The sequence below is a fragment of the Corythoichthys intestinalis genome, chromosome 17 (genome assembly GCF_030265065.1).
Source record: "Corythoichthys intestinalis isolate RoL2023-P3 chromosome 17, ASM3026506v1, whole genome shotgun sequence".
Taxonomy (NCBI): Eukaryota; Metazoa; Chordata; class Actinopteri; order Syngnathiformes; family Syngnathidae; genus Corythoichthys; species Corythoichthys intestinalis.
This window is the reverse complement of record NC_080411.1, coordinates 12,663,132-12,686,921: the sequence shown is the minus strand read 5'-3', so window position 1 is coordinate 12,686,921 and position 23,790 is coordinate 12,663,132. Positions and strand designations below refer to the sequence as shown.

General features: G+C 38.4%; 3 protein-coding genes across 11 annotated transcripts in view; all 3 read left to right on the top strand.

Annotated features, from left to right (window-relative positions):
* The window catches only part of LOC130905311 (ceramide transfer protein-like), a 31,774-nt gene extending 14,835 nt beyond the window's left edge, over window positions 1–16,939 (top strand). For 2 of the 9 annotated variants that reach the window (XM_057818590.1, XM_057818592.1), the window contains exons 4-16: window positions 482–532; window positions 1,313–1,420; window positions 1,480–1,618; window positions 5,509–5,598; window positions 5,669–5,826; window positions 7,757–7,849; window positions 7,915–7,998; window positions 8,087–8,359; window positions 10,697–10,829; window positions 10,907–10,977; window positions 11,059–11,187; window positions 11,264–11,393; window positions 15,305–16,939. In XM_057818590.1, coding sequence (XP_057674573.1) covers window positions 482–532; window positions 1,313–1,420; window positions 1,480–1,618; window positions 5,509–5,598; window positions 5,669–5,826; window positions 7,757–7,849; window positions 7,915–7,998; window positions 8,087–8,359; window positions 10,697–10,829; window positions 10,907–10,977; window positions 11,059–11,187; window positions 11,264–11,393; window positions 15,305–15,432 — 1,587 coding nt within the window. In that variant the 3' untranslated portion in view covers window positions 15,433–16,939. The remainder of the gene's footprint in view (window positions 1–481; window positions 533–1,312; window positions 1,421–1,479; window positions 1,619–5,508; window positions 5,599–5,668; window positions 5,827–7,756; window positions 7,850–7,914; window positions 7,999–8,086; window positions 8,360–10,696; window positions 10,830–10,906; window positions 10,978–11,058; window positions 11,188–11,263; window positions 11,394–15,304) is intronic. The other 7 variants (XM_057818593.1, XM_057818594.1, XM_057818597.1 and 4 more) reach the window with 6 other exon arrangements.
* A 152-nt stretch (window positions 16,940–17,091) lies between these two features.
* On the top strand, window positions 17,092–20,457 carry LOC130905327 (histone H2A-like). The gene has a single exon (XM_057818616.1). It carries the CDS (start codon window positions 19,326–19,328, stop codon window positions 19,689–19,691), a length of 366 nt encoding a protein of 121 aa, XP_057674599.1. The 5' UTR covers window positions 17,092–19,325; the 3' UTR covers window positions 19,692–20,457.
* A 440-nt stretch (window positions 20,458–20,897) lies between these two features.
* Window positions 20,898–21,477, top strand: LOC130905323 (histone H3-like). Its single transcript, XM_057818612.1, has one exon. The coding sequence runs from the start codon at window positions 20,924–20,926 to the stop codon at window positions 21,332–21,334; it is 411 nt and encodes a 136-aa protein (XP_057674595.1). The 5' UTR covers window positions 20,898–20,923; the 3' UTR covers window positions 21,335–21,477.
* The last annotated feature ends 2,313 nt before the right edge of the window (window positions 21,478–23,790 follow it).

Sequence of the window (23,790 nt, the reverse complement as noted above, 5' to 3'; positions counted from 1 at the left end):
TGATACATGCTACATGGAGTTTTTGGATCGAAACAAAGTAGGTACGCGATAATATCTTGTGAAAGTCATGGCGTCTGTAATTCTGTTCTCGCGTGCTCTCACCTCCAGATGGGTTTTGCTGTTTAAAAAATATTTTTTTTGAAAAAATGCCGTCCTGCTAAAAAAATTTCTTCCACCAGAAAATTGAGATTTTTAGCTTTCCAATGATGTATCATACATGCATATCGGACAATTTTGAAAATTTGCTTAATTGGGGGTCTCAGAGCGGAGCTTCAAGTCACCTGAATGTTTTCCGCCATATATTTTTGTATTTATCTTTCATCTTTAAATCTTATTTGTGCATGCTTTCATACTACCAACAACTGGCACTCTAAAGCTTATCTGGAAAAAAGCATCATGTTTAAAAACACATTTATGAATTCACTTTACAGGGTTGTTTAGAGTGTTTTTATTGTTTTGTCTGTTTTTTTGTTTCAATCAGCCAACCAACAAGGCAGGAGTCCCAGCTATGATTTTCATCCCTCCACCACTGGTGCGTTTAGGAATATGTGTGTGTTTGAAGCAACTTTTAGCAAAATGAAAGTGGTTGAAAGCACTAGTGACTAGTCTGTATGCTTCTGCCTCCAAACTGTCACCTTTCATATGGTCTGCTGAATAGTGGACAAGATAAGCACTCACATAAGGTTAGTTCAGGGATATCCCCCAAGCTCCGGGAAGCATTACAGGAACATGACTCACCCTCGTGCACATCCAATAAACAAAGACATTTTAGCTGTCATTCCACCCACAGTGACTCACCACTTAAAAACCCAGCCCTCCCCTAACCCCAAAGTGCTCTCCGGACCACCTCCGAGACTCCTTGGAAACATAATATAAGCTTGATGATGTCATTGTTGGGATTCCGCCTGAAACTGTATACTAGCACCGCTACGCTAAAAATCAGTCGCGCTCCATTAGCTGCTTCCCCTCATTTCATGATGTCGTTCTTATCACACAAAACAGCTTGGTAGCGCACGGAGCAGCCTCATGCATGCGCACTCGTCAAGTCTGAGCTGATTAATGGGCGCGTGCGCGCTCTTGGCCCCAAAGACTGAAATCCACTAAGCGTTACTGCTGGTCATTGACCGATAGTTACCTATGTCACATGGGATGTCTAAGTGTGTTTGCTGCTTCCTAGTGGTGCAGCGTGGAAGTGCACGCAGAAGCAACATGTGTTGCTATGGGAACATAACCTGTGGCATATTTTTGATCTTTGTTTTTATTTGCACGCATCTGTAGTATTTTTTTAAGGTTGTTTTTTTCTCTTCACCAGGCCGATCCCGGCTACGGTTCCGAGTCTAGCTTGCGGCGGCACGGCTCCATGCTCTCGCTCACGTCGGCCACTAGCGGATACTCGGCCACCTCCGCCTCTTCTTTTAAGGTAAACTTGGGATTTTCTTTTAGTGTTTGGTCATCGCAATGTGACTGCCTTATTTCTAGAAGGGTCACAGCCTGAGAGAGAAGCTGGCGGAGATGGAGACCTTTCGAGACATCCTGTGCCGGCAGGTGGACACGCTGCAGAGATACTTTGACGGCTGTGCAGACGGCGTGTCGAAGGACGAGCTGCAGAGGGACAAAAGTATGATAACAACCTCATAAGAAAGTCTTACATGCAGTAATCTATAATAGGGCTGCAGCTATTGAATATTTTAGTAATTGAGTATTCGACTGAAAATTCTATCGATTAATCGAGTAATCAGAAAAAGAAAAAAAAAATTGGTAATGAGCAATTATAAATATACATAAGAAAACAAGACATTTCACCTAAGATTGAACCATTTTCAGACAGTCAATGTCTTTATTTTCGATGTACATTGTTGAAAACAGCCAACAATTGCATCTCAGACGTGACTAGAAAAAGAAAAAAAAAAAACTAATTCACGGCTTTCACTCAAAAAACTTCCAGATCTTATGAAAAAGAAAAAAAAAAAATCATATTTCTTACCAAAAAATGTCATTACGCTTACACACATCACTTTAAAATTTAGTTGTTTTCCCCACGTGTTCCAATTGAATTTCCATTTGTGTCAAGCTATTTTTAATGTTTATTTAAGTTTTAGGTTAGTCTAAATTTTAAGTCCTGATAGGATTTTGAGTTTTTGCAGTGTTCAAATAGGGCTGCAGCTATCGATTATTTTAGTAGTCGATTAATCGATGAACTACTTAGTTCGAATAATCAAGTAATCGGATAAGGAACATAACAAATGAAAATACCTGAGCCTCAAATGGTATAAAAAAAAATGAATAAATGAGGATCTATGTACAAAAAAAGAATTAGTCTATTTACATAGCAAAAGTCCGTTAGCTAAAATGCTAACGCTTTTACCATGCTCTTAACAAATGGTTCAAACATATACGCCCACAAAAAAAGTTAAATATTCCTATAAAGTAAATTAGAAATGCATTTTAAAAAAAAACATTAGCTCAAACAAAAACTTAGTTTATGTTGGTCTTAACAGAGAGCAGCTGGATTCAGCCATGAGGCACACTAGAGGGCAGTGTATCCAACCAAATCAATACAACTAAATGCAAACACTTTCAAAACAAACCATTACAACGCCATTATAATTAAACGAATACTCGAACCAGCAAAATTTAATTCGAATCTTTTATTCTAATCGAATACTCGAGTTAATCGATTAATCGTTGCAGCACTGGTCGAATCTAACACGAAAAAATAAAGAAGTCTAGTGTAGCCCAAAGTAGCAGTAATCGGTTAAAACATATTTTTTTCAGGTAAAGAGCAATTATAAATATACATGAGAAAACAAGAAATGTCATCTTATATTGAAACACTTTCAGTCGATCAATGCCTTTATTTTCGATGTACATTGTTGAAAACAGCCAACAATTGCATTTCAGATGTGACTAGAAAAAAAAACTAATTAACTGATTTCACTCAAAAAAATTCTAGAGCTTATATATATAAAGGAAAAAAAAATCTTATTTCTTACCTAAAAATGTCATTATGCTTGGTAACATACATCACTTAAAAGTTAGGTATTTTTACCACGTGTTTCAATTGAATTCCTATTAGTGTCAAGCTATTTTTAATTTCTAGTTAAATTTTAAGTTACTCTAAACTGTAAGTCCTGTCACACAAAAATACACACGGTCCCAGGCTTCAACTGGGACCGTGTGCTTTGGTCAGATGAGACCAAGATTGAGCTTTTTGGCAACAAACACTCTAAGTGGGTCTGGCATGCCACGAAAGATGCGCATGCTGAAAAGCACCTCATACCCACTGTGAAGTATGGGGGTGGGTCAGTGATGCTGTGGGGCTGTTTCTCTTCCAAAGGCCCTGGGAACCTTGTTAGGGTGCATGGCATCATGAATGCTTTGAAATACCAGGACATTTTAAATCAAAATCTGTTGCCCTGTGCCCGGAAGCTGAAGATGGGTCATCACTGGGTCTTCCAGCAAGACAATGACCCTAAACATATGGCCAAATCTACACATAAATGGTTCACCAGACACAAAATCAAGCTCCTCCCATGGCCATCTCAGTCCCCAGACTTTGTTTTGTTGGCAAAAGATTGTGACACACATTATTTGATGTCAAATAATTTTTTCTTTATGTGGGATTTTTTTCCCCGCTGAATGAATGTACTTGTATTGAAGGCTGGATTATTCTCTTATTTTCCATTGAGGTCCCATATTATTTGAATTTAAAAAATATATATATATTAGAAGCTAAAAAACACATCTTTTTCAGGGGTGCCAATAATTATGGAGGGCACTGTATCCGCGACTTTTTTTTACAGACGCACATTTTTTTCATTGTGACGTAATTTGTTTAAAAGTTTAAAATATGCGAGTAAATAATTTTTTTCAGTCGTTTTATTATTATTTTTTTAACTAAATATTAGACATCAATTAATGATTCTAAACTAAAAATGACAGACATTTCGAGTAATAAATACGATTACCCTAATTTTCGGACTATAAGGCGCACCTGAGTATAAGTCGCCACCAACCAAATTTGGCACGTAAACGGCATTTATTCATAGATAAGCCGCACTTGACTATAATCCGCAGCTGTCCACACTGTATTGTGGGATATTTACGCCAAAAGATATTAACCGGTAACACTTTATTTGACAGCGGCATCATATGACTGTCATAAGACTAAATGAACCACCATGAAGCTTTGAACCAATTGGCTGCAAAGCTTCATTGCTTCAAAAAGCTTCATTGGTCATCACTGCTTCCTTGGGGGAGACCGTTAACATCTGTTGCCACTTGCTGTCATCACTGTTGTCGTCCAACATGTCTCCTAGCATACATTGCTGCACTACACTAAAAATGTCATAATCAAAACTCATGTTCCGTGCTAAATATTTCTTCACTTACTGTTCCATTTGTTTCATTAATTGCCAGTATTTGGTAACACTTTATTTGTCAGTGGCGCCACAAGACTGTCTTTAGACAATCATAATAATGACATGACACGGTCTTGAGCATTAATGAAGGCTTATAACAGATGTCATCTAGTGTTATACGGCAAATTATCTCACTTTTGAATGGATGTCAAAGATCCAAGCTGGACATACAGTAAACGGAATTAGTGACATAATTTGCCGGATGACACTTAATGACATAAGGATTCAATTCTGCCTATGATAATATGTCATAATTATAACGTCAAATAAAGTGTTACCCATGAACCCAAATCAACAAATAAGCCGCACTGACTATAAGCCACAGGTATCAAAATGAAGCAAAAAAGGAGCGGCTTATAGTGTGAAAATTACGGTACTTACCTTCTTTTTATGGCTAGGTTGAAACGAAAGCGGTTGCGCGTCATCTGTAAACGGGGGTTTCCAGGGTAAAACGGACAAATTAAAAATAGTTTGGGGACTTAATGCGCCATGAATCTGCTATGGCAGCATACAGACATATTGTTCTATCAAACACAGCAGTTCATTTGGCTTAAAATACAGCAGTTTATTTTAAAGAGGGATGCAAGAGCAGAAACTGCTTTTTCAGCCTTGTCTGTGTTTTCCGCCATATCCTTGTCAATGACACTGAAAGAGTTGAGGAAGTTAAAGAATAAAAAATGTATTTTATAAACATTATTTTGTCTTTTTTTTTTTGAGGAGGAAATAACGTGGAAAACCCTTATTGGTGTTTTTGGTAACTTATTAAAAAAAAAATCACCTTTTTTTTTTCTTCTTAATTTTCCAAAGTGGCTGTGGCTCAGTTATTAGAGCGGGTTGTTCAGGGACTGAAACAGTTCCTTTTTATATTGAGTATTGTTGGTGTGGGGCCCTGTAGTGTATAGGTTTCTGTGTGAAGCTACCCGCATGGCCGCCTGCGCTCGTTACGCCTTTTGTTCCCATCCCCGCTGTCTCTCGCCCTTGCTCCGTTCTCAAGATAAAACCGCACCATTGTCACTGTCACATTCTGACGGCTTTGCATTGGTGTCTGTCAGTGTGCGTGTATAATGAAAGTCTGTTTTTCTTTCAGTCGTTGAGGATGATGAGGATGATTTCCCGAGCACCCGCACGGATGGAGATTTTCTTCACAGCAACAACAACAACAACAGCAAAGACAAATGTAAGTTCAGAGAGTTTTTTCGGGTTCGTCCACGTGCTAAACTTCGTTTTTGGTCATTACGGCCGCGAAGTGTTCCAGTGCTCCAATCCCAAGGAGGTGAACGGAATCGACTTCAAAGGCGAAGCCATAACGTTCAAAGCCACCACCGCTGGCATCCTCGCCACTCTGTCGCATTGCATCGACCTGATGGTAAAGAGGGAAGACAGCTGGCAGAAGAGGCTGGACAAGGTGAAAGATACTTGCTAATTATTATAAATCCAATAATTATGGAGGGCACTGTATATATTTTACGAGCGATAATTTATACATGTGGCCAGTCCTATATCCAATGTGTGATGTTTTTTATTATAAAAGAGGACTCACTCTGGCCATTTCGAGCTTGGCTGCTCCCCTCCTTTGCTTAGCCTGGGGTGGTGGGGTGGTCTCATCAGTGCCAGTCATCGTCCTTTTTCTTGATATCTCGGGACATTTAGGTGGTTGCGCGTGTATGGCGGGCACCACATCTGCTTTCAGCAGCAATTTCTTAGCAAAACCTAATTTCATTTATCCATAGTTTGAATAGCTTTCAGGTGTAAAATGCGCATCACACAAAACTGTGCCGGGGGCTGGGTCTACAAAATTAGCCCTCTTTGCACAGACGAACTTTACTCATTGTCTGCGTAGTCCAGCTCTTTTTTTCGCGTTCGGGAACTCATGGGTACTACATTACAACAAATGGCTATTTGTACACCACATAGCATGACAGGTTTGAACTAGGGCTGTCAAAATTATCGCGTTAACGGGCGGTAATTAATTTTTTAAATTAATCACGTTAAAATATTTGACGCAATTAACGCACATATGCCCCGCTCAAACAGATTAAAATGACAGCACAGTGAAAGGTGTACTTGTTGTGTTTTTCGGAGTTTTGCCACCCTCTGCTGGCGCTTGGGTGCGACTGATTTTATAGGCTTCAGCACCCATGAGCATTGTGTAAGTAATTATTGACATCAACAATGGCGGGCTACTAGTTTTTTTTTTTTTTTTTTAATTGAAAATTTTACAAATTTTATTAAAACGAAAACATGAAGAGGGGTTTTAATATAAAATTTCTATAACTTGTACTAACATTTATCTTTTAAGAACTACAAGTCTTTCTATCCATGGATCGCTTTAACAGAATGTTAATAATGGTAATGCCATCTTGTTGATTTATTGTTAGAATAAAGAAATACAGTACTTATGCACCATATGTTGAATGTATATATCCATCTTGTGTCTTATCTTTCCATTCCAACAATAATTTACATAAAAATATGGCATATTTTATAGATGGTTTGAATTGCGATTAATTGCGATTAATTACGATTAATTAATTTTTAAGCTGTAATTAACTCGATTAAAAATTTTAATCGTTTGACACCCCAAGTTTGAACCATTTTAGCGATTTTTTGATAAAACACGAACGCAACTCTCTTGTCGATAAACAACGATGGCACCTGCCTCGACCTTTTGTTTCCTGGCTATGACGTCAAAGCCCCATTCGGCTGTTTCCAGAATACTTTCGGAAATGTTCGTAATTTTCTATCTATTTTTGATAATTGCTCATGAATGTGATTTTTTTTTTTTTGTTAACTTTATTAATATTTGTTATCTTGCCACATAACGGTTCTATTGATATCTCACAGCCCCTTAGTATTATAATTCTCTTTAATGGGAGGAGCAGTGCTGGCCCTCCGCATAGGCAAGCTCAGCGGTTGTCTGGGGCGCCATCTAGTGGAGGGGGTGCCTAATTTCTTTGGGGGAAAAGATAGGGAAAGAATTTCTCATGTTACTCTTCCCTAATGTTTCCTAACGTATTAAGTACATTTCAGTACGCCACATATAGAAATATATTCATTATTTTCAAAATGACTTCTGGTCTGGATCCGTCAGTCAGATCACGGCGTGGCCCCCTGAACTTCTTGTTGGTCTTGTTTTGTTCCTTTTGGGGTCTTGTTGATAGTGAAAGGGGTTGCACATACTCACTGTGTTAGCGGTTAGCGCTATTCATAAATGAATGTCTAATGCCCGATGGTGTGGCTCTTTTCATCATTCTGCTATGAATTTCAATGAGTTTATCACTAATAGATATCCAACATAGTTGAACTGGGAGTTAACTTTCTAAACATGCTCGCAGGAAATGGAAAAGAGAAGAAGAATTGAGGAGAGCTACAAAGCAGCCCTCAATGAGCTGAAGAAAAAATCCCACTTCGGAGGTCCAGATTACGAGGTGACGTCATAAAAGAGATAAAAACAATGAGCTCATGTGTTGACACTTCTTGCTGTCACCGCCAGGAGGGTCCGAACAGCCTCATTAATGAGGAAGAGTTTTTTGACGCGGTCGAAGCTGCTCTCGACAGACAGGATAAAATAGAACTGGTAGGCGAAGACATGCATCAGAGGTCCATTCTGTCTCGGGAAACATGTTATAAATGTCAGGTTTTTTTTTCTTGCGTCTGTGTTGCAGTCGGAGAAGACAAGAATCCAGAGATCTAGCCCACCTCCACCAGCAGATGTCTTCTCCAGCTCAGGCTCTCACAGATTGTCTGAGCAGGTTCTCCAACAAAGACACCTCAGTCATTTTCCGCAGGTATCAACCCTGCAAATGATCAAAAATTCGACAACATGGCTTCCTCTCACGCAGGTGGAGGAGATGGTGCAGAGTCACATGACCTACTCACTTCAGGATGTCGGCGGTGACGCTAACTGGCAGCTGGTGGTGGAAGAAGGAGAGATGAAAGTATGCTGTTTTTCAGTGCTACTGCTATTGTAACTTTTTATCCTTTGAAGCAATTTTACTGATGCACAACCACCAGCAGATGGCAACGATGCACTATTTTACAGTTTACCTGCTGAAAGAAGAGTGTACACTATTCATTCATGTGGTTGATTAGTAGCTGAAAACATCTTGAAATGATTAGTTCTTTATAATTTCATTTTAAAAGGGAATGCTAATTTGCAACTCTTTGGCTGCCATTGACAGCAATAAACGCCGAATCCATCGCATCCAGCCCCTCCTAGTTAAAATTCAACGGGCATTGCTGTCAATTGGTCTTTTCAATGTCAATTTCTTTTTATTAACTACCACAATGCATACTCTCTGAGTGAGACACTGGCAGTGAATGAGTTAACTGCATACTTTTTAGAGAAAGCTGGCAGTTAACATCTTTTGTATCATAGAATTACATGAAGACAGGCATAACTGTTCGGTAAGCAAGTGTGGAGTAATCAGCCCTGCCAGATTGGGTGGGTTCTCGCTACTCACGGCGGGAGAAAAACGCTTTGAGCAAGTTGATAAAATTTGGGCTGCTTTTGAAAAAAATTGGCGGGTTTTAGAAGGATTAGTGCGTTTCATTAGTGTGTACAGTTAAACCTGTACAGGTCCTTCTTAAAAAAATTAGCATATTGTGATAAAGTTCATTATTATCTGTAATGCACTGATAAACATTAGACTTTCATGTATTTTAGATTCATTACACACAACTGAAGTAGTTCAAGCCTTTTGTTTTAATATTGATGGTTTTGGCAAAAAAAAGTCAAAACAAAAATCCCTATCTCAAAAAATTAGCATATTTCATCCGACCAATACAAAAAAAGTTTTTTTTAAGACAAAAAAGTCAACCTTCAATCAATTATATCAGCTATACACTCAATACTTGGTCGGGAATCCTCCAGACTCAGTCCACTGTTTCTGCAGGTCCCCCAAGGTCTGGAATCGGCCCTTCTCCACAATCTTTCTCAGGGTGACCTCTTCTGGTTGTGAAACGTTTCCTGCCACACTTTTTCCTTGCCACAGACTTCCCACTGAGGTGCCTTGATACAACACTCTGAGAACACCTATTCGCTCAGAAATTTCTTTCTGTGTCTTAGCCTCTTGCTTGAGGGTGTCAATGATGGCCTTCTGGATAGCAGTCAGGTCGGCAGTCTTGCCCATGATTGCGGTTTTGAGTAATGAACTAGGCTGGCAGTTTTTAAAAGCCTCAGGACTCTTTCGTAGGTGTTTTGAGTTAATTCGTTGATTCAGATGGTTAGGTTATTAGCTTCTTTAGAGTACCTTTTCATTATATGCTATTTTTTTGAGAAAGGGAATTTAGTTTTTTCTTTCCTTTTTTGCCAAAATCATCAATATTAAAACAATAAAATGCTTGAACTACTTCAGTTCTGTGTAATGAATCTAAAATATATGAAAGACTCATGTTAATCAGTACGTTACAGAAAATAATGAACTTTATCACAATATGCTATTTTTTTTAGAAGGACCTGCATGTCTATCAATACACCTTAAGGTTCAGTTACATTACTGTCATTCAGCAGCATCTCCTTTTCTCTAAGTATATTGTATCCGCCATTTTAACGTCTCACAATGCGTGGAGCAACTTACTGATTTGGAGGTACAAATTCAACAAATTATTTCTAGATAAATGACACTTAAATGCATTAAATACACTGTATAAAATAAATGAATAATCATAATTCTAAAAATGACATTTTTTTTTCAAATCAATTCCTCGTGCTTTTAACACTAATCTCAATAGAAATATTTTATCCAGAAAAAATTTCTGGAAAAATATTGTCATAGTTATACTTCAACAGTTTTTTTCTATTTACAAACATGTATTTTGACGTTAAATAATGAATAAATATATAATTAATTAATAATGTACAATAATTTTAACCTTTTCTTGAGAAGAACTGCATCTCCCATAATGCTTATCCGCAAAAAAAAAAACATGATTCCTCTCAAAAATTTGTTTTCCACTGTTGATTTATTATGTTTTCTGGTTATAATATATAAAAAATAGTTTGAATTGTATAAGGAAAACATCTTATCAGGTTGTAATTTGGGCTTTTTTTTTTTTTTTTTATTGAATTGGGCAGGTTTTACAATGTGTTTGGGCTGGAAACAGTCTTTCCGATCTGGCAATCCTGGTAATAATGCAATTTGTTTTTTGCAGAGGATAAAGAAGCCTTATACTGTTGCAAAACCAACTGTGTCTGAATATCAATTTGTTTCATTTTTTGGAAGGTAGTATAAATGCAGATCCTGATTTGAGTTTATTTCCCCTGCTGAGTCCAGGTGTACAGGAGGGAAGTGGAGGAGAACGGCATTGTTCTTGACCCGCTCAAAGCCACCCACTCGGTGAAAGGTGTTACGGGACACGAGGTGTGCCACTACTTCTGGGACACGGCCTACCGAAACGACTGGGAAAGTACGTCCGAATTTGCGGCCTCAGCGTACGTTTCAGTTTGTCACGTTGTGACCTTGGCTCTCAACCTCCCCCCGCAGCCACCATTGAGAACTTCAACATTGTTGAGACGCTGTCGGAGAACGCCGTTGTCGTCTATCAGACGCATAAGGTAAGGCCGCAGTTGGTCATCGAGTATTGCAATAAAAAACAAAAACAAAACAAAAAAAACTTAATTATTTTGCACTCGTAGAGAGTGTGGCCCGCGTCCCAGCGTGACGTTCTGTACCTGTCAGCCATGCGTAAGATGGTAGCTAGCAACGAGAACGACCCCGACACGTGGCTGGTGTGCAATTTTTCCGTGGACCACCAGGATGCGCAGGTAAGCGGAAAGGCACCCAGGGGCGGGAGTTCCTCTTAGTAGTCGTGGAAGTACTGACCGTGTGTTTGTTTTTTAGCCAAGCAGCCGCTGCGTACGCGCCAAGATCAACATCGCCATGATCTGCCAGACCCTGGTCAGTCCACCAGAGGGCGACAAAGAGCTCAGCAGAGATAATGTGCTGTGTAAAATCACCTACGTGGCAAATGGTGGGTCACGAACACAATTGTGCAACTTGAAAATAATAATAGTGATAATAAATTATTTTAATCTAGATTTTTCCCAGAAAAAAACAACTTTGTTCCCCTCAAATACAACCTCCCACCCAAAAACAAGGGGTTGAAATAAAAAAGTTCAAATATCATTTTCTTGAAACCTAATTTTTCTCACTGAAACTGCAGCTTAATTTTAAGGAATTTGTTTTATTTTTGTAAGAAAAAAAAGTATATACGTGTGTGTGTAAATATATATGTTAGGGGTGTAACAGTACACAAAAATCTCGGTTTGGTACGTACCTCGGTTTTGAGGTCACGGTTCGGTTCATTTTCGGTACAGTCAGAAAACAAAATGCAAAATATAAATGTGCTAGTTGTTTATTTGCCTGGTATACCAGACTCACCGCTGTTCCAGCGATTGAGTCTGGCGACCGTCCGGTGGATCAAATTCCGAGGGTGGAGCAAGCCACTGCAAACAGACAGCGGATTTGACCAATCAGCGACGGGCAGACATGACGTTGTTAAAGCGACAAGTAATTAGCGTGAGCGGTTTATTCAACATGGCTAGCGCGAGCCATGTTGACTGTTGTCAATGACTTGTTTCGATGTGTTTTTGGTCATTTAAAACTGGTTTTACCGCAGATTGGAACATACAGTATTCTCGGCTCTCCCGTTCGTCATCTGTGTTGTTGTAGACACGACTTTCGGCGCGCAAGAGTGACGTTACTCGTTAAGAACACGTCACGCAAATAAACGAATCTGATTGGACGGTTGATTTTGTATCTTGCTCGAGAGCCCGTTACTGGGCTGTGTCCCAGACTATTTTTCACAATGTTTGAAAAATACAGGGAGAATAGTCTGGCTGTGCCAGGCAATTTGTTTATTACACACCTCTGTGCTTTCAACAATAGGAACATTAGCCTATACAAAGCTAGAATTCTGCTCAAAAAGTAGCTGGTATTTAAAGATAATCCAACAACAATTTGCGTTTCAGACCCCGCATATTGGTGAGCTTTCTTTCTGAGAGAAAGAGGAAAAAAGAAGTCCTGTGCTAAAGAGAAAAGCAATCCCAATGACAAAGATTTTAACATGTATTTTACAAATGAAATGCCTCAATGAATCTTTTTTCTTCTTCTTATGAACGGTTTTCAAAAGCTTTATTGGTAGATTTTCTCAAGTTAAAGCGCCACACAAAAATTAATAAATTTAATTGTGTAAGCAGGATCTGAGTATTATCCTTATTATTTAATTACATGTGTTTTAGCTCATTTCAATTTATTTTATTTAAATGGGCTACTATTTATTTTATTATGTGTTTATATTTTAAAATTTGATGTAGTATTCATTTATATTGTATATTTTATGTTGTATAACTTTAGTTCCTATGTGAATATTAGTTCCTACTTGTTTTGTTGTGGTAGGAGGGTTTTGTATTAAACACGGGGCCTTGTTGATTATTATTATAGCAGAAAAGACAGCAGTAAATCAACAACGACAAGTTAACTGTGCCGCGATCTACCACTCAAGAGATCTGATGGACTCAAAAAGTGGGTTACGATTGCATATTAGTTTGAAAATCGACCGGATCCACCGTATTTTTACACGAGTGACTTACGTTCTGCCCGATCCTAGCTACCCGTAGTAGTATTGACGCAAGAGGGTCGCGTCTCGCGTCAAATAATATGTTCTGCCGTTCTATTCACGTGCGTCGTGTTGAACCGCTTCTGGGACGCATTTAACACACGGCCGCACTGCGACTGGTGTGCATTGGCTGATGGACTTTAACGCCCGCGTTTCACTGCGTTCTCGCAGCGGCCACGTTCTCGCGCCGTTCACTTTTCTGGGTTATACTGTCCTACCGTGTTGGTCCTCATTATAGTAGAGAAGATGGAGTAAATATAATCTACACAAAGAAACTGTAACCCGATCGACTCACAGCCTCGAAAAGTAAGGGTTACATTACGTCAGAAACTCGTTCGGTATGCCTCCGTTCCGAACCGAGCACCACGTACCGAAACGGTTCAATACAAATACATGTACCGTTACACCCTTCATATATATACATATATATATGTGTATATACTGGTCCTTCTCAAAAAATTGGCATATTGTGATAAAGTTCATTATTTTCTGTAATGTACTGATAAACATTAGACTTTCATATATTTTAGATTCATTACACACAACTGAAGTAGTTCAAACCTTTTATTGTTTTAATATTGATGATTTTGGCGAAAAAGTCAAGAAAAACCAAAAATCCCTATAACATAATATATATATAAATATGTATATATATATATATATATATTATAGGGGTGTCAAACGATTAAAATTTTTAATCGAGTTAATTACAGCTTAAAAATTAATTAATTGTAATTAATCGCAATTCAAACCATCTATAAAATATGCCATATTTTTCTGTAAATTATTGTTGGAATGGAAAAATAAGACACAAGATGGACATATCCATTCAACATACAGTACATAAGTACTGTATTTCTTTTTTATAACAATAAATCAACAAGATGGCATTACCATTATTAACATTCTATTAAAGCGATGAATGGATAGAAAGACTTGTAGTTCTTAAAAGATAAATGTTAGTTCAAGTTATAGAAATTTTATATTAAAACCCCTCTTCATTTTTCGTTTTAATAAGATTTGAAAAATTTTCAATCAAAAAATAAACTAGTAGCCCGCCATTGTTGATGTGAATAATTACTTACACAATGCTCATGGGTGCTGAAGCCTATAAAATCAGTCGCACTCAAGCGCCAGAAGAGGGCGCCAAAACTCCGAAAAACACAAGTACACATTACACTGCTGTCATTTTAATCTGTTTGAGCGGTGCATTTGTGCGTTAATTGCGTCAAATATTTTAACGTGATTAATTTAAAAAATAAATTACCGCCCGTTAACGCGATAATTTTGACATCCCTAATATATATGTGTGTGTGTGTGTGTATATATATATTTATTTGAAGGTTGATTTTTTTTTTTTTTTTTTTTTGTATTAAAAAACACTTTTTTGTATTGGTTGGACGAAATATGATCATTTTTTGAGATAGGGATTTTGGGGTTTTCTTGATTTTTTTTTTTTTTTTTTTTTGCCAAAATCATCAATATTAAAACAATAAAAGGCTTGAACTACTTCAGTTGTGTGTAATGAATCTAAAATATCTGAAAGTCTAATGTTTTTTCAGTACATTACAGAATATAATGAAATTTATCACAATATGCTATATTTTTTAGAAGGACTAGTGTGTATATATACTGTATATATACAGGGGTTGGACTGTGGATGGAAACACCTTTAAAAAATCAACAAAATCTAATATGGTGTAGGTCCGCTTTTTGCTGCAATTACAGCCTCAGTTGTCCGAGGTATTGATTCATACAACTTTTGAATTCTTTCCAAAGGAATATTAAGCCATTCTTCAGTTAGAATACCCTCCAACTCTTTTAGAGACGATGGCGGTGGAAATCGACATCTTAATTGGATCTTTAAAACTGACCATAAATGCTCATTAATGTTGAGGTATGGGGATTGGCTGGCCATACAAGATGCTCAACTTCATTAGAATGTTCATGCCATTATTTAACAATTATGTGCAATGATTAGGATGCCAAAATGTTAGGTGTTTCTATTATTTTGTCCAGTCCCATGTATATGTGTGCATATACAGTATATACATGCATATTTTTATATATTTCCTTTTTCTTGGGGGACTGAGAGTTATAAGAGGAAACAAAAGAGCTACCAACTTAGAGAAAATTAGTTTTTTCTTGACTGTTTAGAACCTACTCATATGTTTATGTAAGACTAATCTTTTATAATATTTTTCATCTAACAAAATGTTAATCTTCAGTAGGGGGAAAAAACTTAATTTTTTTCTTGTGTGCAGTGAATCCCGGAGGCTGGGCACCAGCATCAGTTCTGCGGGCGGTGGCCAAGAGAGAGTACCCAAAGTTCCTGAAACGTTTCACCTCCTACGTGCAGGAAAAGACGGCTGGCAAGCCCATCTTGTTCTGATCTTTATTTGGCGTCGGCGCTGCTGCTCTGTTATCATAGCGAGGAGAGTTAAAGCCACGTTGAAGAGGGTTCAAAACGCAAACTTGACCCCCTTAAAAAAATACTCATTCTAAGTATTTTTTATCAATAAAGTCATATTTTTCTAGAAAATAAAAGTTTTATGAAGAACTCATAAAATTACATCTTGACTAAAAGAAATATGACTATTTTCTAAAAATTAAACACAACTTTTTTTTTTTTTTTTTAATATAGAAAATTCTAATGGTTAGTACCTTTTCATATGAAAATATAAATCATTTGCAATTAAACCCCTTTAACTTTTTTTGTTTTTAAAAATGATAAAAATATTCCTGAAAACATACTTTGTCAATAAAAACGAAAGCAATTTTTATTGAGAAAAAATGTATTCCTTCAGTTTTAAGGTGGGAAAAACTCCTTAAATGCCAATTTAAAAAAATCTAATTTCTCCCTAACAAAAACTGTTTTTGCTCACGAACAAATCCAACCTATAAATGTAAAAAAAATAAATTAAAAAATTACAATTATTGTCTCGTTGAAAGCTAATTGTTCATCAAAGTACAACTTTTTCTTGGGAAAAACAAAAACAAATCCAGTCTTTACTGGGGTAAAGAAACTGTTTTCTATTAAAAAAAGACAGCGATTCTCAAACAGCACCCTTTAAATTTTAAGATTACAATTTTTTACAATTTTATCCCCTCGGTATAATTGAGATCCATCCACCGAGATACTTTACCAGCTGTCCATCAATGAGGCCCACTAGCGGTTACATCCCGAACTATTACGTGTCACGAAACTTAAAATCTCCGGAGTCTTGCTCCATGTACGTACATATGTTCTATAAAGAAAGTGTAAAATCTTTGCTATCAGACTGTTTTAGACTTGCAGCTTTGCTACGTGTCAGATTATTTGTTTTATCGTATAAAAAGCACAGAGGGGAACCTCGTGATGAAGCGTCGACCCCAGTGATGTAAAACGCCAATCCTGCTAATGACCGCGCCGGATTCTCTGCGCAGAGGGCGGGACTATTGCGCTGAAAATTGTAAGCGTGTCGCAAAGGCTTTTTGTTGTCGTTGTGACCGTGTGGAGCCCAAATGCCTTAGTGGATTAGTTTTAGAGGTGAGGTGCGGAGAATAATGCACCGATGACATCACTAGTCAAGTGCCCGTTTCTTGATAATAAAACATTTCTTAGCAACTATGTTGTGCAAATCAAACTTGAAAACATCACTCCACTGAAGCACTTTCTTTCACAAAAATGTGCAAGTATTTTTTTTTCCTCTAAAAGAAAAAAAAACCTCAATGAATACTTTTGGAATCGTTTATATCTACATTTCAAGCAAGTAGCTCGATGTCGGCTTGCTCAACATTTCAAGATGTTGGCTAACAGTTAGCTGTTTGAATGTACATAGTTTGTGCATAATGAAGCTTTGAAAAGTGAAAAGTAAGATGACCTTATTTCCCAGGAGAAATAAAAACTTTTGACAATACTGTACGCCTTATTATTTCATGTTGTATGTTCTATTTCACACCACAACATTTTCAGTTCTTTGCATTCTATTTCAGTTTTATGTAATGAATTCAGTAACCCCTTGTTTGTTTGTTTTTGGGTGGAGGAGGGTGTCAAACCTCCTAAAACCACAAAAATGCAAAGAAAACTGCTTTTGGCAGTTATACCTATAAAACACAACAGGTTTAACATGGATTAGGCTAATGCATTACTTACTGTAACAAGGCATACACGAGAAATGGATTTTCATTCAAAATTGTATTTTTTCAACGATATGGAAAATAGCAGTTAACTAAAACACTATACAGTAACCCCAACCTCCATCTCATTTGTATTTTCCCTCATTTACTCATATTAAATAGCGTACCGCACAAATGCTGTTTTTAGACCGTGACATCGCATTGTACAGTGCCCTCCATAATTATTGGATTTATAGTCATTGTGTTTTTTAGCTTCTAATATTTTTTTTTCTAAATAATATGGGACCTTAATGGAAAAAAAGAGAAAAATCCAACCTTCAATACAAGTGCATTTGTTCAGTGGGGAAAAAATCCCACATAAAGAAAAAATTATTTGACATCAAATAATGTGTGTCACAATTATTAGCACCCCTGGTGTTAATACTTTGTACAACCCCCTTTTGCCAACAAAACAGCACCTAATCCTCTATAATGTTTCGCAAGATGGGAAAAGACAGAAATAGGGATCTTCAGCCGTTCCTCTTTGCAGAATCTCTCTAAATCATCCAGAGACCAGGGTCCTCTCCTCTGTACTCTCCTCTTCAGCTCACCCCACAGGTTTTCAATGGGGTTGAGGTCTGGGGACTGAGATGGCCATGGGAGGAGCTTGATTTTGTGTCTGGTGAACCATTTCTATGTAGATTTGGCCGTATGTTTAGGGCAGGGGTGGGCAAACCGGTCCTCGAGGGCCGCAGTGGGTCCTGGTCTTTGTTCCAACTGATTCAGCACAGACAGTTTAACCAATGATGTTTCAGTGGAAACAAGAAGCACCTGACTGCAATCAACTGATTGCACTTGTAAGAAACCAGATTGGTGAAAGGTTGTCCTCATGATGAGTATGAACAAAAACCTGCACCCACTGCGGCCCTTTGTGGAATAGTTTGCCCACCCCTGGTTTAGGGTCATTGTCTTGCTGAAAGACCCAGTGACGACCCATCTTCAGCTTTCGGGCAGAGGGCAACAGATTTTGATTTAAAATGTCCTGGTATTTCAAAGCATTCATGATGCCATGCACCCTAACAAGGTTCATAGGGCCTTTGGAAGCGAAACAGCCCCACAGCATCACTGACAATAACATCACTGATGTTATTTATATCTCTATTATTAAAAAAACACAACACAAAGTAAATGTTCAGATTATCTTCAATTTTAATATACATCCTATGTTCTTAAGTAGTTATAATTGAGATTTGGCATTTAGTATGTGAGGAAATGAGGGAAAATAAAAATTAGGAGATGGATAGCTGTTTTTGTTAACTTTTATATTGCAAATCATTGAAAAAAAAAATACAATTTTGAATGAAAATCAGTTTTTGTATGTGTTATAGAAATAACTGACCAAAACAGTTTTCTTTGCATCCCCCAATAAAAAAAAAAATAAATAAATTAAATTACTGACTCCTTGGCGACCTTCACGTCGGGGAGTTCCGGCAAGAAATTCAAACCACTTTCACCCCTGCTTTTTAAAAAATTAATAACATTGATCACGATATACCGCCATTTCGATATGTTGACACACCCCTATTCACCAGTGAGTTTGGCACACCAGGGACATCATTTTCAGACAGAATTGTTAGGTTTCGCTCTGTAAACATCTCCTTCGTACACTATTTCCATTCATTTACTATTGGGGACAAACGGAAGCGTGTCCCCCCCTCTTAGCAACATGTTGCTAACGTCATGAATATTAATAAACGGAACTGACGTATTACTGTCGGTGCAAAACCTCTGATTTTTAAGGGTTAAAGACATGACACGGAAGTTCACGGAGCTTTTAGGCTTTTAAGCATGGGTTTGTGTCTGCGAGACGCTACAGCGTGTCGTAAGTTGCCATACGCAAAATAGTATTGACGAAATAGCATATTAATAAAGTGTGACATTTTGTTTGATTGTCTGTGTTTGGAATTTAAACGCAAATGCGTCAATACTACTCTTAAAAGACAGAAGGCAATGACAACAGCGTGAGTTAAAATTTGCTCTTTCCTGGTTGGTCAACTGTTTCCCGATTCAACTAGCCAATCACTGAGCAGCAAAGCAAATTTACAAGCTAGACTGTGTGGTTTGACGCTGTCAACAAACCAACTACACGTAATTGACAATCCAAGAAAGAATTTCGAAACAATTAAAATGTCAGGACGAGGAAAGGCAAGCAATAAAATCAAGGCGAAGCCGAAGACTCGTTCTTCCCGTGCTGGACTCCAGTTCCCGGTCGGGCGTCTCCACAGATTGCTCCGCAGAGGTAACTACAGTGAGCACATTGGTGCGGGTGCCCCCGTCTACCTGGCTGCCGTGCTCGAGTTCCTGACCCTTGAGATTCTAGAACTGGGAGGCAACGCTGCTCGCGACAACAAGAAGACGAGAATTAATGCCCGTCATCTACTGTTGGGGGTTCGCAATGACGATTTGCTCAACAAAGTCTTAGGCGGAGTAACAATTCCTCAGGCCGGAGTCTTGCCTAACATCCAGCCTGCTCTTCTGCCTAAAAAATACTGAGAAGACGAAGCACACCAAGTAGAACTTGACGACCATTCCATTCACCCAAAACTGCTCTTCACACAATTTTTCCCTAAAGGAATGGTTCCTGTTATTTCTTTTATTTAACTTGTTATCCAACAGCGATAAAACAATCTGCTTTACTTTTAAAATGGAGTTTATACTTGACCACACAGTATCTTTGACCTCAATATAGTAACACTGGAAATAAATACACAACTATTGTTTCCACTGCTGTATTTATTAAACCAACGTGATGGCTGCCATTGACAGTGATTATATGTTCAACTGATATCCCAATATTGTCCAACTCCTAAAATCCTATACCAATATAAGCGGTAATGGACCTAACACATTATGGATTATTGTATTGTAATGTCATGGTTGGGCAGAGCGTCACTCAGTCAGAACAAGTCCGAACATGTTTCCACCAGGAAGAATGTCTAGTTTTAACACTGGTTTTTGAAATAAACTTTTACACTGTTATGAAATTTGAGTCTAATCAAAGAACGCTGATGCAATTTACAAGTTTTATTTCCTCAGCGTTTTGAAAAGTTAGTCAAATTTACACACTATCATTCTGTCGGGCACCTTTCAAAGCACATGAATGTGGCGCTCGTGTATGACGTCATTAAACGGTGCCTCCAAAATAGCCCTTCTTGCGAATTTGTGAAAACTCTTCCCGGTTGTTTGGACGTCATTAAACTGCCTAAAGTTGCCCTTCTTGCAAATGTGTGCAAACTCTTCCCGGTTGTTTTGAACTACACAACTCTTCAGTAACGTAAATTGTGCTTTCCGTAGTTTTGGTGACCAAGCGGACATTGTACTGTCGTGTCATTGTTTGAATGAGAGATTAGCCTCTTGGGAATATGACTTTTTTTGGGCGTTGCTTCTGAACTTTTGTGTCCTTTCACGAAACATGGCAATTCAATTTCTTAATGGTACAAACACATGTCAGAGTCTAAATACGTATAATGCTTAGTTTAGACCGAATATCCTCATTTCCTTTCATACATGAATCGTCAAGTCAAGCGACAGTCGTTGTTGATGATTGGTTTAATTCGAATTCCTCTTGTCCAATCAGGTACCATCATTTTTTTCGCGCCATTTCTTATCTCCGAACGGACCAATCAGCGCCATTGTGTCAGGAGAGACTCCGCGATAAAAGCGCTCGCCACATTACTTTTCACATTGAGATAACTGACGAAACGGTTACCTTGTGAAGACGAAGAATGGCAAGAACCAAGCAAACCGCCCGTAAGTCCACCGGAGGAAAAGCTCCAAGGAAGCAGCTTGCAACAAAGGCTGCTCGCAAAAGTGCTCCTGCCACCGGCGGGGTCAAGAAACCTCACCGTTACAGGCCCGGCACAGTGGCTCTTCGTGAGATCCGCCGCTACCAGAAGTCTACCGAGCTTCTCATCCGCAAGTTGCCCTTCCAACGTCTTGTTAGGGAGATCGCCCAGGACTTCAAAACCGACCTTCGCTTCCAGAGCTCCGCCGTTATGGCTCTGCAGGAATCCAGCGAGGCTTACCTCGTCGGCCTGTTTGAGGACACGAATCTGTGTGCCATCCACGCCAAGAGGGTGACCATCATGCCCAAAGACATCCAACTGGCTCGCCGCATCCGCGGGGAGAGGGCTTAGATCTTCAGTCACTACAACCACAACAACGGCTCTTTTAAGAGCCAAAACTTACCACTAAAGTTAGCATTCCTCAATATGTTAAGTAATTGATTCATATCATGTAACTAGCAAACTACCTTAGCGTAATTATACATTAAAATGTACTACACAAATCGTAATAAAACGTTAAGACTGAGACGTTAACCATTTGTTGATTAAATTTGTCGAAAATTGCAAGTGTTAGTTACCATTCGCCAGAGTGGGCATTTTAACCTTTACATGCTTAACTTTGATGCTGGATCCTACACTTTTCTCTATAAATGGGTAAAAAAAAAAAACTAGAATCAATGCGTTTTAATGCCATTTTGGTTAAGTATAATCACGTGTATATTAAGGACCACACAATATCGTAGTGATTTTTTTAAAAAAAATATTTTTGAGCGTGCACACATAGACAAGAGGGCCACATGTATTCTATCATTTTATGATGAGCTCTCAGCTCCTATGCATCTTTTTGGTGAGATGGTGGTGCTAAGCCATTTCGCGCACAATGACCGACCTCTGAGGATATTGTTCCTCTGTGTTTTGCCCTAGGTGGGAGGTAGGTAACTTGCTCCAGTAAGAACCCTACCTACTCATTTGGTTTGCCATGATTTGGAAACTTTCAGAGGACACATAAGTGGAATCTTGTGAGTCCAATTTATCCTGTTAAATTGGATTTCCAGGTGGGCGACTGTCACCTGGACAATGGTCTGGATCCTCACCTTCAGAAATTCGGACTCTTGTGTCCAACCCTGTAACTGCCTCTCCATCATACACCATCTGTAGGAACCATAAGAGTAATGTTTTCAATGGATCAATATGAAGGTATATAAATAACCCCCCTCACCACACACACTACATATATAGTAATGCTAGCTAGTTTAGCTAGCTAGTAAAGAATAGGCTAATTTGTTTATAAATAATAGTAACAACAGTCATGAAAGACATACAATCTTATATCAAGATAAAATGATATTTCCCTGAAAATATCGGCCCCTACAAATAGCTTTAGATATACTGTAGTTTATGCTTGTGGCACAATTGGCATGATAGCCTGTTTATTGTGCATCGATTGCTTATTTAATTCAATTTTATTTGTATAGCCCTATATCACAACAAGGTTGTCTCAAAGGGCTTTCAGGTTCAGATTCAGAATATTTATTGTCATTGTTGCAAAAAGCACAATGGAACTTTGGAGCATCCATACAACTACTATTGCAGACGCAATATGATACAAAGTCAGAAACAGCAGATGAAATAAATAAAGTTCAAGTCCTGGGCATCCCCCATCCTAAGACCCTCCATGCTGGCAAGGAAAAACTCCAAAAACTCTTTGGGGAAAAAATGAGAAACCTTGGGGAGTACCACAGTCATAACAGATCCACTCCCAGCTTGTGCCTTCTTAATGTTTAATTTTTCTTTTTTTCCCTTTGTCTTCTAATGCAGGGATCTCCAACCTTTTTTGCACCACGGACCGGTGTTATTTGGGTCTTTTTTTTTGCCCGGACTGGTGTTCTGTCAAATTTTGCACCCTTATAAAATTTTGCTCCCAAAGCTTTTGTGGCGGTGAAAAAAGCCCTTTTTTACATTCAGTTGGACTCTCGATGTTATCCAACGGTGCTAAAAAACTATTTACATCATAAACACACATGTGCAACACGAAAATTGCGTAAATTAATGCTTAAGGACATGGCGAAGTCGTTAAGTGACAGAACTGCGTGCAGTTTTTCTGTGCAGCTAACATGGCAAACATAAGTTAATATTCCTTTCTTTAAAGAAACTTTGTAGTGTGTACTCTGGAGTCGCTGCATTCGCGGTCATTTTTAACGTTACGCGCATGCCAAATTTGTTAGAATACCGGCAATGTGCGGCAGAAAAATACAGCAAATATAAAATAGTGTTTGTTTTTAGCCCCGTTGTGTTAAGTGCAGGGAAAATACAACTCACCTTGAATAAGTGGGAGGCCTGATCTTGTTTCGTTTGTTTCAGAGCTCTCCTAGCGATGTCAGGGTATTCCGTGATGACTTTGGGGGGCTGTACTATAGACTGCCTGCGTGATTCCTGAATAAAAATTATATATAATGTCTACACCTTGATGAAGTTCAACTCAGTAGCTTGCTCACAGCAGCATCTTCGCTCCGATTATAAAATATTTGGACTAAACCCTTTTGAACACCTCACAACGCATGAACTGTGAACTGAATGTGATTTCTGATCAGCAGGGACACAGTAGAGTAGTTTATATTATTACCAGGGCTGTCAAAATGATCGCGTTATCGGGCGGTAATTAATTTTTCTAATTAATCACGTTAAAATATTTGACGCAATTAACACACATGCCCCGCTCAAACAGATTAAAATGACAGCAGAGTGCAATGTCCACTTGTTACTTGTGTTTTTGGAGTTTTGTCGCCCTCTGCTGGCGCTTGGGTGGG

What these genes read in the sequence shown, in the direction of transcription:
- LOC130905327 (XM_057818616.1), top strand. Translation starts at nt 19,326, where the DNA reads ATGTCAGGACGAGGAAAGGCAAGCAATAAAATCAAGGCGAAGCCGAAG.
- LOC130905323 (XM_057818612.1), top strand. Translation starts at nt 20,924, where the DNA reads ATGGCAAGAACCAAGCAAACCGCCCGTAAGTCCACCGGAGGAAAAGCT.